This window comes from Paramisgurnus dabryanus, chromosome 15 (assembly GCF_030506205.2).
Source record: "Paramisgurnus dabryanus chromosome 15, PD_genome_1.1, whole genome shotgun sequence".
Taxonomy (NCBI): Eukaryota; Metazoa; Chordata; class Actinopteri; order Cypriniformes; family Cobitidae; genus Paramisgurnus; species Paramisgurnus dabryanus.
The window spans coordinates 6,403,728-6,420,302 of record NC_133351.1 but is presented as its reverse complement, the minus strand read 5'-3'; the positions used below and the strand labels follow the sequence as shown (position 1 = coordinate 6,420,302).

The 16,575-nt window shown below is 36.4% G+C and overlaps 1 protein-coding gene across 4 annotated transcripts in view; it reads left to right on the top strand.

The window, feature by feature from the left end:
* itprid2 (ITPR interacting domain containing 2) overlaps positions 1–16,575 on the top strand; it is a 62,627-nt gene that overhangs the window by 23,822 nt on the left and 22,230 nt on the right. For all 4 annotated transcript variants that reach the window (XM_065252231.2, XM_065252230.2, XM_073812038.1 and 1 more), the window contains 6 exons: positions 168–221; positions 2,953–2,995; positions 3,074–3,172; positions 5,851–6,059; positions 10,498–11,138; positions 15,664–15,724. In XM_065252231.2, coding sequence (XP_065108303.1) covers positions 168–221; positions 2,953–2,995; positions 3,074–3,172; positions 5,851–6,059; positions 10,498–11,138; positions 15,664–15,724 — 1,107 coding nt within the window. The remainder of the gene's footprint in view (positions 1–167; positions 222–2,952; positions 2,996–3,073; positions 3,173–5,850; positions 6,060–10,497; positions 11,139–15,663; positions 15,725–16,575) is intronic.

Below are 16,575 nucleotides of genomic sequence, written 5' to 3'. Positions count from 1 at the left end.
GAATTGCGTGCAAGCAAATGCCTCAGTCCGGCAGCGGAGAGCTGCTTGGATCGTGTCCCATGTGTGTTCAAGTGGCTCAATGGAGAAGAAAATGGGAATTGATCACCTGTTCGTCACGCAGGCTCAGTGCAAAGTGCTCTCTGAAAGGTTTTCTTTGGACTTTTCAGGAGCGTTAAAGAATGGCTGCAGTTTTGAAGATGACCTGTCCCTGGGAGCCGAGGGTAAGTGCGCTCAACTTTACTCTCTTTAATAAACGTAATTATACTCAAGTGTTGCTGCTTTGTGACGAACGTGCCCGAGTGTTTCACATAGCTTCTTAAAGGGTAAATGTGTCAACAAGTCATCGGTATTGGCAAACAAGAATGACTGCCGACGTTATTTTCGTCATATGTTTATTTTGTTCTTGAAACACTTTTCTTTTGTGCGGTTTGTTCTCTGGAATTACGTCTTGTGCTGGCGTGTAAGCTTAAAGCGTGCACGCGCATGCATGTGATACTTTGGTTAAATGGTTTTACTGGTACTTGAGATAACTTCTTCGATTGCATAGTGAAACTGAGATCTGCATTGTAGACGGGAAGTAAAACTTAAAAAATTGACACTTGAACTTGATTCCACAAAGTCCTGATGTTTAGTGCATGAATGTGACCTTGTGTGTGCATTTTAAGGTTAATCTTTATTAACATGAAAAGGCTTGTAAAACTTGAAACTGTAAAACTGTTTCAAGTATCATTTGTCACGTATATAACCATGCACAGTGTGATATATGGTAAAATGCTTTATACAACACACTTCCCACCTATGTGCACATGCAGTGAAGTTACAGTAAAAAAGTATCATATTAAAGGATTAGTCCATTTTTAAAAAATCCAGATAATTTACTCGCCACCATGTCATCCAAAATGTTCACGTCTTTCTTTGTTCAGTCGAGAAGAAATTATGTTTTTTGAGGAAAAAATTCCAGGATTTTTCTCATTTTAATGGACTTTAATGGACCCCAACACATAACAGTTTAAAATTGCAGTTCAACAGACTTTAAACGATCCCAAACGAGGCATAAGGGTCTTATTCAGCAAAACGATTGTCATTTTTGACAAGAAAAATAAAAAATATACACTTTTAAACCACAACTTCTCGTATATCTCCAGTCATGTGACGCGCCAGCACGACCTCACGCAATACGTCATCGCTTCAAGAGTTCACGGAGGACGTATGCGAAACTACGCCCCAGTGTTTACAAGTGTAGAGAAAGAGGACCATTCCGACGTTGTTGTATGTCAAATGATATTAATTCATGTCTTTGTGTCAGTTTATGGTTTAAAATTGTCCGCAAATGTGCGTTTCATACGTTACACATGACCTATCGACGTCATTACACAATTACGTGATTTCGCGCTGGCGGCTCAAAGGACTGGAGTTAGACGAGAAGTTGTGCTTTAAAAGTGCATATTTTTTATTTTTCTTGTCAAAAATGACAATCGTTTTGTTAGATAAGAGCCTTATGCCTCGTTTGGGATCATTTAGAGTCCTTTAAAACTGCAATTTTAAACTGCATTGAAACTGTTAAGTGTTGGGGTCCATTAAAGTCCATTAAAATGAGAAAAATCCTGGAATGTTTTCTTCAAAAAACATAATTTCTTCTCGACTGAACAAAGAAAGACATCAATACTTTGGATGACATGGTGGTGAGAAAATTATCTGGATTTTGTTTTTTTAAGAAAATGGACTTATCCTTTAAGATTAGGGAAAGTATACGAAAAATTGCAACAATAAACAAACTGTGCAGAGGGCTTCAGGCTGGAGAGGATCTGGCCAATGTCCAAGCAGCATTGCCAGCTTGTGCATGATGGTTTTTATCTAGAAAATGCCAATTTTTTTACTTCTTTAAGGACTAGTTTAAACCAAAATGACAAGGCAAGGGTGACTTTATCCACTTTACCTCTCCACAAGCTGCTGCTGCTGTTGTCAGCACTTCGTCTCTCCATTGTGTTGGCATGCACAGAGGCGAGTTGAGACTGGTTCCTCTGAATAGCTCAGCCCCCTCATTTCATACCAACTGGAGAACAGGAATCAGGCAACACTAGTTATGGGAATTGCATTTCTGTGGAAATGTTGAATATTTTCACGTGAAGCTGAAGGACGAGCGACTCTCGTTCACCTGCAGTTGTGCAGAGGGCTTCAGGCTGGAGAGGATCTGGCCAATGTCCTTCACTGCTCTGTATTCATTCCTGTCGTCTTTAGTGAAGTAAAACCGGGCGTCTAATGTGATTTGTAGCACAAATTGTTGGCAGGTTTAAATGTCACTGCTTATAATTCCATCATTGTGTGGTAAGTGCTGAGAGGAAATGTTCCACAATGAGAATTGTTATTCTGGGTAGATAATACTCGGTGAAATAAATTGCTTTTGTAAAATGACATTGCAAACGAGTTTTTAGTAATGATATAATGCACTTTATTAGTATTTTTTGTTTGCATACTTTTCACAAATAATAAGACATCTTCCTGGGAATATGCATGTTAAATTAAGTTTTTTTTTATTTAAAATTTTACTAAAATGTCTAATTCCGCAAATAAAAACAAATTTTTAATGGTGAACAAATTAATTGACAATGCATTTTCTGAAAAAAAGTGTCAGTATCTTCGGGATGGGCATTATTTAATAATATTTTACTCAGGTATTTGAGGTGATGATAAACGAATATTTGACTATTTGTTTATTAAAACGACATTTATGAAGACATTATTTTTTAATTATTAAGATTTTTTAATAATTTCACAACAAGCTTATAATTTTGAAATGTTGACACTAACATTATATACAAGACTAAAAATAATGAATAACCTCAATGAAACTCCCATAATGCTGTTGCTTCAGTCGCGGCTCGACAGGTGATTATATTGAGTGGTTTCATTGGAATTTGGTGTCTAATCTCTCGTTTTTTTTTTTTTTCACAGCCAATCACCTTCAGAACAGCAACACAAATCCAGAGGCCAATGGGTAAGTAGATACGCCAAAATATCCCATATCCCACTGTATTGGTATGTTTACAGGTGATTCACTGTTCTTTATCTTTAGCTATGAACTGCCGGCCAAGGACAAAAGGAGTCAGTTTAAGCAGAAGGGTCGAAGTATGAACTCCACGGGTTCTGGAAAAAGTAGCACCACAGTGTCCAGGTACTTTACAGCGCTTGTGTACTAAAATCATACATGCAACATTTTTGGGGCTCATGCAACGGTCACAACTCTACAAGTGATTGGATGAGGAGGTTCTAGCTAATTTTACTTGCTGTTTAGACTTTATGTGGTGTGCATAAAACTGGATTTAAGTTTGAAGCATAGTTACAGCATAGGAGTGAACCAGAAGATTAAATTAATGGCGCTTTTCCATTTCATTGTACTGCTCGGTATGGCTCACTTTTTTTAAAGAGATCGTTAATTTTAAAATGAAAATCCTGTCATAATTTACTCATCCTCATGTTGTTCTAAACTGGTATGAATTTCTTTTTTCTGATGAACACAAAAGAAGATATTTTGAGAATGGTAAACACCCATTGACTTCCATAGTAGGAAAAAACATATGTTGGAAGTATTGTGATAAATGATGGAGAAAATATTTTGATAAATGATGGTAGGCACACAGTTGACGGTACCCATTAAATTCATTATTTCTACTATGTAAGTCAATGGTCACTATCTGCTGTGTGTTTTCATTTATCATCTTCTTTTGTGTTCATCAGAAAAAAGAAATTCATAGGTTTAGAACAACATGAGGATGAGAAAATTAAGACAGAATTTTTATTTTAAAGTGAACTATCCATTTAAGTACCTAGTAGGGGAGAGCGGGGGCGAAAGTACCATTTTTCAGAAAAACTTAATTTTAAAAGATAATGTTATAGACAGAGATATATTTTTGCTGTGGTCAGTAACTCACAAGTGTGCTCTAGCAATACCAGGTGAAATTTTGTAAAAATGTAAAACAACTTCAGTATAATTTCACTTTAAACATAATAAGTGAATTGTTACTTTCGACCTCACCTGCAGGGACAAAAGTAACATAACAAAACAAGATAGATTTTTGTGTTACACTTGTTTTTATTAAATATACATAACTATATGACCGGGTTAATATGTAACTGCAAACATATTTTGTAATTTATCTTTGTAAAAAATAATGAAATTACATTTTCATTTTACATTTTAGTTTTATCAATGTTTCAAACGCAACCCGACAGTACAAACTTAAATTGTTAAGAATAAAAAAAAATTCAACAGTTTGAACACTATGAAATTAAATTAAATGAAATTAGAATAATATCAATTTTCAACATATACAACATTATTAGCAGCGGGACAAAACTCAGAAAGGTCAAACTTCAGGATGTTTTAAAGCACTTAATAACCTGTAGATTGATTAGGACTTTAACACATGAAACCAGAAACACAACGCGTTACAAGAACAAAATAACCGCTTTAGAAATTTCCTTATCATGGTTGAAAACACCTTTCTGGATCTACACACGGAAAACGGTGAGTAAATAACGTGTTATTTGTCAGGGCTGTCAGGGGTTGTGTGCCTAAGATGCTGTTGTAGTTTGGGATGCAAATGTTATCAGGGCTCTGAGAAAATCGCTTTGTTACTTTTGCCCCGGTTCTCCCATACCTGATACTTTTTAATGACCGCCTTGTAGCAATAGCCAACAATACAATGCAAAGGTCAAAATTATAAATTATTAGGATATTAAGTAAAGATCATGTTTCATGAAGACATTTTGTTAAGTTCCTACTGTAAATATATCAAGAATGTGTTTATCATTAGAAATATGTGTTGCTAAGGACTTCACTTGGAAACTCTAAAGGCGATTGTCTCAATATTAATTTTTTTTGCATCCTCAGATTCCAGATTTTCAAATAGTTTTATCTCTGCCAAATATTTTAATATCCTATTTTAACAAACCATAGGCTACATCAATGATACGCTTATTTATGCAGATGCTTTCAGATGAAGAATAAATCTGTTTTATAAAATTAACCCTTATGACCATAGTTTTGTGGGGTCAAGGGTCACATATGTATTTCTGTATGAAATGATTACATGACTCTTGAAAACATGATTTAGATTGTTAAACGTCAAATTATTAATCAATCATTTACTAAAATAAATAATGATTTAGTGTGAAATTATTGTGTTTTGTCACAAAAACAGACAATAATTTGGTTGCCCGGTCAATGTAGTTTTGCTGTTTCTGCTTCACATTATAAAGTACATGCAAAAATGTTGTTAAACTACATGTAGTTTAGTGAGAACCAAGTAACCCTGCCTGGGAAAATCCCTCTAAGTTGTTTTTATTTACTATTGTCTACATAAAATCATTGTACATTATGTAAAGAGCAATCTGTGAATATTTAACCTTGATATCTTTAATATTGGTCATGTGAATCAATGTCAAATCAAATTTCGAAGCTCTTAATCTCATCATTAAGATTATAAGACCACTTCTGACTCTACAACCAATTTGTCTGTTTTGAATCAGAATTTATATTTACAAGTTGCTGTTTAATAAGTGGGTTAATGTAAGAGTCTGTATCTCAAAAACTATTTACCCTGTCAGGGTTGATGTTGTAACCACCACCTCGCGTGCTTGTGGTGTAAACAAAAACCAGTTGCTTCAATTTCATCAGTGTGAAAATATTTGAATCTAAGATACATTTTAATAGTTCAACTTAAAGTAATACGGTTGGATTGTTTAAATATATCTGTTTGCAGTGACAACGTTATACTTGGGTAAATATTTGGTGGCTGTTCACAGGTCATTGGTCATGTATGTTTTTCATAGTTGTTTGTTCCCCTGCAGTGTTTCTGAATTGCTGGACCTGTATGAGGAAGATCCAGAGGAAATTCTGTACAATCTCGGGTTTGGAAGAGAGGAACCGGACATTGCCTCCAAAATCCCTTCTCGATTCTTCAGTGCCTCATCCAGAGCCAAGGGCATCGACATCAAAGTTTACCTGGGTGCGCAAATGCAACGCATGGAGGTGGAGAACCCAAACTACGCCCTGACAAGTATGTCAACCGCTCTGTCAATACCCTTTCAGACATGTGATTGTATCTCAACCCCCTGGCTCTTCAATCTATGCTTGTGCATGTTGTTGAGAAATAAGATAATTATACATGCAAAGGTGAATGGAAAAAAGTTTGGTAAATTATTCCAGCACTTTTTGGAGAATAATCTTTATAGTTTCGATTGATCACAGTGCGGAAAAATTACGACCATAAAATTATAAAATCGCAATAAAATTTTTTTAAATGCCTATTATTATGCACAATTTATCCGTGAATGGTTTTCCAAATTAGAACAAACATGTCTTACTCATCTCTTATTAAAAGAGCTTTGTAAGAGTCATTATTAAATCAGTGCTAAAACAACACAGTCGGCATAGCAAATAAACAGCACCATTATTGGACATTATTCATTTAGACTATTTGAACATACAGTAGCCAAAACAAACGGGACAAGGTTTGAGAAACTACAGGTCCTTCACAAGAGTGTGTTCACGTTTCTGTAGATGAATTGGAGAAGCATTGCAGGTCACTGGTTTGATCCCAGGGAACTCACATACTGATAAAATATATACGTAGCGCTAATGTCACCAAATGCATAAATGTAAATGCAAAGCCTCTATTTCTTCGTCACTCATTCCAAGCACACCCCTTAAACGCTCCCCGATCAACGGGATGTTCGGCAGAATTAGAGCACAACGCGTCCATTGTCCACCGCGAGGCACAGAAATAAGAGGGAAGGCGAGAGAAGTTGTCAAGCAGGCTGTGGATCAGAAGAGCTGAATCTGCTATCTGCTCACATCGGGGTTCGGCCTCTGTGCCAGCTCTGTGCCAGCTTGAGTGTTGGCCTACATTTGCATAATTCCCACCGAGCCGAGACAAAGCCAACAGGAAGAACCAGGGTGAGGGTAGGGACGTGTGAGGTTTGTAATAGGGTTTGTTTTGTTTGACCGTAAGGGTACGGTGAGGCTTTAACTACTTGGTTTTGTTGTTGGTTTAGCTAGTTTTAGCATTTGTGGGTCATCTGCTGGCTGATTTCACAATGACTTGAGGAGGTGGAGCTAAGAGAGCTCTAGAAAGACTCTGAATATAAATTTGGTGTAATTGCTGTATTTAATACCAATGTCAGTATTATGTCACTTCCAATATGTTTTGTTTAGCTTCACTTAGGGACAAACCAAATGTTTTTAAAGAGCACCTATTGTCCGATTCACGTTTTGAAATTTCCTTTCGTGTGTAAGTGTGTATTAGTACATGTTAATGATATGCAAAAGGTACAAACCCCAAAGTAAAAGATGATGCGAGTTATCGTCTCCAAAGTAAATCTCTTTTTTTTACAACGAACACACAGATTGTAGGGAACAGTTTACTCCCTGGGATTGGTGATGTAGACAAGACTTACATTATCATAATTCCTCCCACTTTGACTCACAGCCTGTAAGTTAACTCCTGTTTGCAACCGAATCTTTCAAACATGGTAAGGAGCGTCACATTTCTGCCTGACATCAGAGGTATTCAGGCCAATTACAACGTACAGATTAGCTGGCCAATCAGGGACACAAAGCTTTTCAAATCCGTGCATTTTAGGAAGAAAGTGAAATGTAGAGCAACAAAAATGTACGGTATGTGGAAAATAATGTGTTTTTTAACCATAAACCATGTGAACACATTGTATTATACCAAATACACAAAATAGCGTTGTTTTTGAGCAATGAAATAGGCGCTCTTTAACTCTTTCCCCGCCAGCGTTTTAAAAAAGTTCCCAGCCAGCGCCAGCATTTTTCGTGATTTTCACAAAAGTTTAATGCCTTCCCGGAAATGTTCTTTTTAAAATATATAAACATACAATCAAATGAAACAACCGACCATCTGCTTTCAAAAAAATAAATAAAAAATAAACGTTTCATCCTACCTTCATTAGTTCTCTTTTATCACCTCTCAAATATGGGTACGTTGCTTCAAAAACACCAAATTTTGAGTAAAAAGCTGAGATAATTCAATTTTTGTGAAGGACTTTTCATAGAGATCAGATGCAGAGCGATCCTCAAAACTTACATGGACATATAGCTGTTTGCCCTAGGGTGATACTTCCGGGTTTTATAAGTTGCAGAAGAGCACCACCTGGTGGATAATAGCGGTAGTGCGGAATGCCGGAAATACTCGTCATTGGCAGGAGAGCGTTTTCTCTTAATTAAACTCGTCAATGGCGGGAAAGAGTTAAATTAAGACCTCGCCGAACAAGCATCTTGACTATTTGTGGCCCTGTCTTTAAAATCCAGGTTAAGGTCTCATAAACTGATTATAAAATTTGGAGCATCAAAGTTTGATTTCGCTTATTGATTTTGCATTAATCTCACACTTCGTCAGTATTAAAGATATCAAGATTATATTTTCACAGAATGCTCTTTACATTATGTAGGATGAGTTTATGTAGAAAACAGCAAATCACAAAAATGACTTTAGCTTGCTTTTAACAGTGCCATGAACCGTTCTGTGGACGTCTTCTCCCATGTCTTGTTGACTTTGTTACATAACACGTGCTTCTTCCTCCCCGAATGCTCCTTTGTGGGGGCTGTGATGGTGAATAGGATATGCATGTCCTTATTTTCACAGAAAAGTATGCTCTCTGTTCCTCTTTTCTGTTTCTGGCGCATATCCGGCGAGCCGTTCCTGAGCGCTGACTCAGACGCCTGGCTGCATTGTGAGAGATAAATGAGGACTATTGATGTCTGAGCAACTTGCATGTTATCACTTGTTATCATTCCTTTACATTTGCATGTAGAATTGTCAAATCACTTTTCCTGTTTTGTCTGACATAACAAAGATGAATTTAATGCTGGTTATGATCCATCCATTCGCTCAAAAGTTGAAACGCTCTGCAGTGTTTTCTTCGGGGTTCTGTCTAACCTTACAAATTTGCTCATTTTTGACTTTTGAAAAACATCACGGCTTTTTGGATTTGCATTGCTTGCTGTTCACTGAGCGAGTGAGTTGATATAAGAAGTTACATTTTTATCTGTACAGTATATTTGAATCATCTAATATTTAACAGATTTTGTGTTTAGCTGCTTTTGCATCTCAACTCTTCATTTGTTGTTTTATTGTTTAAAAACCTATAGTTTAGACCAGTGCTTCCCAATCCTGGTCCTCGAGTACCCCCTCCCAGAAAGTTTTTGATGTTTCGTTATTTAAAACACCTGATCCAACTCCGTTAAATCAGGTGTTATGAATAAGGAGACATCTAAAACATTCTGGGAGGGGTTACTTGAGGACCAGGATTGGGAAACACTGGTTTAGACATTTTATTTAAAAATGTGTTTGTGTCATAATGCTTACATATCATTGGTTTGGTTTTTGTGATGAATTGCACACAAATTCGTAAGTGTCTTAAAAGTCCAAATACTTGAACTACTTTTTGGCATCAATGGATATTTTGCTTTGTTTCACAGTACTGCTGTTGAGCTGCTTGAAAAGATCATTTCTTGTGTTTCTCTGTTGTTTCTGTTCTTCCTTATTTCAATTTTTATTGGAATTTAGAATGATTACTCCACGTTCATAAAAATCCTGATAATGTACTCATCCCGTGTCATTCAAGATGTTTGTTTATCTTTATTTAGATGAGAAGAAATTAAGGAAAACATTCCAGGATTTTTCTCCATATAGTGGACTTTAGTGGACCTCAACAGTTTACAGTTTCAATGCAACTTCAAAGGGGTCAAAACGATTCCAACCGAGGTTATTATCTTGGGAAACAATTGTCATTTTTGCAAAAAAAGTACTTTTAAACCACAACTTCTCGTCTTGCAGTAACCGTTTAACGTGCCAGCATGACCTTATGTATTACGTAATCACATCGAAAGGTTGCGCGTTTCATATGTGAAACACACACTTGTGGACCATTTTAAACAATAAACTGACGAAAAGACATTAAATGGTATAATTTCACATATAACAACGTTGAAACTGTTTTCTTTCTCCACATTTGTAAACACTGGAGCGGTATTTACATACTACATGCGTGACCTTTCAACGTGATTACGTAATATGTGCAAGATGAGAATTTGTGGTTTAAAAGTACATATTTTTTATATTTTTTGCAAAAATTATAATTGTTTCGCTATATTAGACCCTAATGCCATGGTTGGGATCGTTTAGATCCTTTAAAGCTGCATTAAAACTGCATTTTAAACTGCATTAAAATGTCCACGATTTGGAGAAAAATCCTGGAATGTTTGTCTTGCAAAAGCTTCCTTTCTTCTTCTTGACTGAACAAAGAAAAACAAACATCTTGGATGATATAGGGGGATGAGTAAATTATGAGAATTTTTTTTATGAAAGTGGAGTAATCCATAAGGCTTATTTTACTGAATTTAAACAGGGTTATGATGAGTTTATAGAAAAAAGTTCTCCTTTTTTGACCTAAGCTCTACTTTGTTTGTAGGTCGTTTCCGTCAGACGGAAGTTCTGGCTACTGTGGCCAACGTGTTCTCCGAGATCTATTCCCATGTGTCCGGAAGACCCGCGGAAAAAATCGACACAGAGACCAAAACTCCTTCTCTGTTAAAAAAGAACAACTCTGCCCTGAACGTGGCCAAGATCCTGAAGCGAAACATTACGAAACAGAACTTGTTGGCTTCTTCCACTGAAGGAACCGCCAAACAACTTTCATCATCTAACGCTGAGGGCGAAGGCGTGAACCCCGGTGTACGAGACGGGCCGTCGGACGTTGAGCAAAAGCCGCAGCAGAAAATGTTTTGGAGAAAAGACTCTTCTCTAGCCACTGTGACCGAGGAGGCCCAGCAGGGTATCTCAGAAGCTTCCCTTAATGGAGAAAACCGTGGACCTTTAACGAACGGTGACCTCTCCACCGAAAGTCCAGCTCTGGAGAAAGATATTCCAGATTCTTCGGTCCTTGTGAGCATCAGTCAAGCGAAGGACGTGACTGACCCGGCGAGAGAGCCAGTACATAAAAAGCAAGAAACCATCACTTCTACACCAGACAAAGAGCTGCCCAACCTGCTGCCCAACCCACACATGGCCCACCTGCTTATCCAACCCAGAGACTCCTTTGAAATGGAGGAGGTAAGGTTCATTCTCGCTCACATTTAAGTGTATTTACCACAATAGGCCTCCCGAGCATTCCCTTGTCTGGTTCTCACGCTAACAATCATTTCTGAACTTCTCAACGTTTTTTTGTGCTTTGTTGCAAAAACAGTAGAGGGTCATGACATGTAAAGCTAAAAATAAGTGCAAGCTGGAACACAGAGCTCTTAGAGGATGTACTGGGAATTATGGTTTTGGATTTGACTCTGCTGGTCTGTGATTGGGATCCTGATATGAGATAATGTACACTGATGTAATGTTCAATCTGTAACACTACCATAACGTTCCATTTGTTATCATACTACTTAAGTTAACATGAACTGACAATGAACAATACACAAAACCTATATTAATCATAGTTAATGTTAAAGGGATAGTTCACCCAAAAATGAAAATTCTGTAATCATTTACTCAGCCATATGTTTTTACAAACCTGTATGAATTTTGTTGTTTTGATAATCACAAAGAACGATATTTTGAGAAATGTTTGTAACTGTTCGTAGACCCCATTCACTTCTATATTAGGAAAAAAGTATACTACACTCTAAAAACAAACGGTGCTATATAGCACCAAAAGTGGTTCTTTGCTCGTAATCATAGAATAACCATTTTAAGTGCCATATAGCACTGGTGAAGCACCAGTGAAGCACCTGTGTAGAACCAAATAGGGGCCATATAGCACCACATATGGTTCTACATAGAACTATATGGTTCTACACAGGTGCTTCACTGGTGCTTCACCGGTGCTATATGGCACTTAAAACGGTTCTTCTATGATTACGTGCAAAGAACCACCTTTGGTGCTATATAGCACCGTATAAATTTAGCACTTATGAAGATCATTTAAAAAAATTTAAAATGCCATGCAAACTTTATATTAAACATAACAAAAGCTTTTGTCTTGTAAAGGGATTTGAAATGATCACTGATTGTTGCGCGTCACGCGTAGATGACAGAGTATGTATGCTTGTCAATGACGGCCGTTAAATCCAGAGTTTTTTGTGGAAATCTGTGGGTGTGGATTCTGTTTAGGCCTGGTTATTTGTAAGGAAACATTTGTATTTAAAATTTTACAATCTACAGCTGTATATGCGTGTCAACACGAGAGTTAACGTCGGGCAAAAAACTGACCTAAATGTCACAAAAGCCATCGCTGTCCCTCAGAAGACATTCAATAACTGTATGGATTAGTTTAATATTGATGAATGTGCTTTTTTGGAATGTTAAAACTGGGGCACTATCCAATGCCATTATAAAGCTGAAAAGTGCCAGGATATTATTTAATATAACTCCGACTGTGTTTAGCTAAACAATGAAAGTCATAAACATCAAAGATGGCTTGGCGGTGAGAAAAATATGGGTTACTGTATTTTTGATTTTGAGGTGAACTATCCCTTTAACTGCAACATTTACTAATATGTTCTTAAACTCAAACGTATCTTTTAAAAGAGTAATTCACCCCAAAATAAAAATGAGCCGATATTGTACTCACCCACCCTACTGTAGGTGTATATGTCTTCCTTCTTCCAGCCAAACACAGCATGAGTTATATTAAATAATAACCTGGCTCTTTCAGCTTTCTACTGGCATTAAATAGTGCCCCATTTTTAAAACCCCAAAAAATGCATTCATCCTTCAAAAACGAATTCATATAATTATTAAATGTCTTCTGTAGTGTTGGTTATTTGCAGGGCCAGACAGAATGTGCAGACTTTTTTGCTTTTTCTGTGGATTTTTTTTTTTTTAAATCTGCAGAATGATTTTAAATGTAAAAAAAATATATTAGAGAATTTAAGCTGTAAATATTACAAAATTATTACTTTTTAAAGGCTGACAATGAAAATGAACACACCAAACCAATGAGTCCTCTGAATTAAACTGGACCAACATGAACCAAATAATGTGCATGTCAAGATATAGTTTGTATATAAAATAACATATATTATTCTTTATAGTGTTATATATTATAGCAGAATAAAAAGCTACGTTCTCATTATGAATTTAGCACTTATGAAGATAATTTTAACAATGCAATGCAAACTTTATATTAAACATAACAAGAGCTTTTGTCTTGTAAAGGGATTTGAAATGATCACTGATTGTTGCGCGTCACGCGTAGATGACAGAGTATGTGTGCTTGTCAATGACGGGCGTTAAATCCAGAGTTTTTCGCGGAAATCTTCTGTGGGCGTGGATTCCGTTTAGGCCTGGTTATTTGTAAGGAAACATTTGTATTTAAAGTTTTACAATCTACAGCTGTATATGTGTGTCAACACGAGAGTTTATGTCGGGAAAAAATCTGACCTAAATGTCACAAAAACCCATCGCTGTCCCTCTGAAGACATTTAATAACTGTATGGATTAGTCTAATATTGATGAATGTGCTGTTTTGGAATGTTAAAAATGGGGCACTATCCAATGCCATTATAAAGCTGAAAAGTGCCAGGATATTATTTAATATAACTCTGACTGTGTTTAGCTAAACAATGAAAGTCATATACATCAAAGATGGCTTGGCGGTGAGAAAAATATGGTCTATTTTTGATTTTGGGGTGAACTATCCCTTTAACTGCAACATTTACTAGTATGTTCTTAAACTCAAACTTATCTTTTAAAGGAGTAATTCACCCCAAAATAAAAATGAGCCGATATTGTACTCACCCACCCTAAGTGTATATGTCTTCCTTCTTCCAGCCAAACACTGCATGAGTTATATTAAAAAATAACCTGTCTCTTTCAGCTTTCTACTGGCATTAAATAGTGCCCCATTTTTAAAAACCCCAAAAGCGCATTCATCCTTCAAAAACTAATTCATACAATTATTAAATGTCTTCTGTAGTGATGGTTATTTGCGAGAACAGACAGAATCTTCAGACTTTTTTGCTTTTTCTGTGGATTTTTTTTTAAAAATCTGCAGAATGATTTTAAATGTAAAAAATATATATTAGAGAATTTAAGCTGTGAATATTACAAAATGATTACTTTTTAAAGGCTGACAATGAAATAAACACACCAAACCAATGAGTCCTCTGAATTAAACTGGACCAACATGAACCAGATAATGTGCATGTCAAGAAATAGTTTGAATATAAAATAACATATATTATTCTTTATAGTGTTTTATATTATAGCAGAATAAAAAGCTTGTGTTAATACGTTCTCATTATGAATTTAGCACTTATGAAGAGAATTTTAAAATTTTTACAATGCAATGCAAACTTTATATTAAACATAACAAGAGCTTTTGTCTTGTAAAGGGATTTGAAATGATCACTGATTGTCACGCGTCACTTAGATGACAGAGTATGTGTGCTTGTCAATGACGGGCTTAAATCCAGAGTTTTTCGCGGAAATCTGTGGGTGTGGATTCCATTTAGGCCTGGTTATTTGTAAGGAAACATTTGTATTTAAAATTTTACAATCTACAGCTGTCTATGTGTGTCAACACGAGAGTTAATGTCGGGCAAAAAACTGACCTCAACGTCACAAAAACCCACCGCTGTCCCTGTGCTCTTTGCTCCCCCTACAGGTTAGACGTGTAATTGTTCATTAGCACTGTCGTAAATACTGCAGCATAGCTGGCTCTGATTGGATTGTAGGTCTGCCGTAAAGCAAGTTTTTGTAGTTTTCACTCGAACTACAGGACCACTACCCGACAGTTGTAAACTTCTTTAGTGCGGTTTTGGCCGATAGAGGGCTGTAAAGCGAATGTGAAAGTGCCATTCACCCTGTTTTGAGTGGATGAACCACTGAAACTTTTTTGGAAACTTTATTTTAAGGTAAAAAAACTCTTTGGTGTTGCTTTAATAACTGTATGGATTAGTCTAATATTGATGAATGTGCTGTTTTGAAATGTTAAAAATGGGGCACTATCCAATGCCATTATTAAGCTGAAAAGTGCCAGGATATTATTTAATATAACTCTGACTGTGTTTAGCTAAACAATGAAAGTCATATACATCAAAGATAGCTTCGGGATGAGTAAAATATGGACTATTTGAGTTGACCTATCTCTTAAGTAAGGGATAATGGACAGCCAGCCGTTTGTTACCATAAAGTAAACCCCGACAGAACGGAGAGGTCTTGTATCATCCTGAAGGGATTTATTTGTCATAACAATCGTCTGTCTGCACATTGTCTTGCTTATTACACAACTACTTGCCACATGAGTAAATTATTTCACATAAAATACTGATTGGATATATTTTATTAGCTCATTTGTAAGAAATGCAACCCTTTGGGGTTTCCAAGCAGCTTTAACAAACAACTGTATTTGCATAACTAACATTAATAAGATTAATAAATGAATACATTATTCATTATTAATATATGTCACCTAATGCATTAACTTATGTTATTGTTGCTGTTCTCTCTTCTGTCCTATTTTCTCATGCCACAGTCAGACACACAGAGACGTTTTGGGTGTGAAAAACATGTTTAAGTTGCTTAACTATGTGTGTACTTAATGACCTGTAATGTGTGCGTGTCTGATCTCTATCTCCAGTTGCAAAGTAATGAGGATGAGGCTCTACCTGGACCTGGAGGAATGTTCAGAACCGGCAGTGGTGAGTCTGTCAATCATTATAATGCTGAATCCATCAAAATGTGTATATGCGTATAAAGCAACAGTGCATTTACAAGATAAACATTACAAACAAGAGCAATGTTTTAGCAGCGCAAAAAGTCTTGAGGTTACAGGGAACACACATACTGATAAATAAAAAATTAAATGCATAGTTTGTAATGTACTGTAAGTTGTGTTGGTTAAAGCATTGCCAAATGCGTAAATGTGAACGCAGAATGACGTGATCCATAATTTGGATTTGGTTTAAATAATGGTTACGATGAAATTTAAAGGGATAGTTCACCCAAAAATGAAAATAATGTCATTAATGACTCACCCTCATGTCTTCTCTAAGACCTCAGTCATCTTTGAAAACACAGTTTAAGATGTTTTATATTTAGTCAGAGAGCTTTTTGACCCTCCATTGAAAATCTATGTACGGTATACAGTCCATGTCCAGAAAGGTTATAAAAACATCATCAAAGTAGTCATCAATGTGACATCAGTGGGCCAGTTAGAATTTGTTGATGCATCGAAAATACATTTTGGTCCAAAAATAACAAAAATTATGACTTTATTCAGCATTGTCTTCTCTTCCGCGTCTGTTGCGAATGCGCGTGCACAGTGACGCTGCTGATGTATGACGCTGCTGACGTACGACGCTGCTGACATGATATCCTCAGACATGTTTGCGCAGATTTTTTTTTCAAACTTACAGCATGCGTCTCCCTCCCTCCCGAAAAAAAAGCTGAGGCGCACCAGATAACACGTCAGCAGCGTCACTGCAGTCTCGTGCACGCGGTTTACAATAAAGAGAAGGCGATGCTGAATAAAGTTGTTATTTTTTGACCA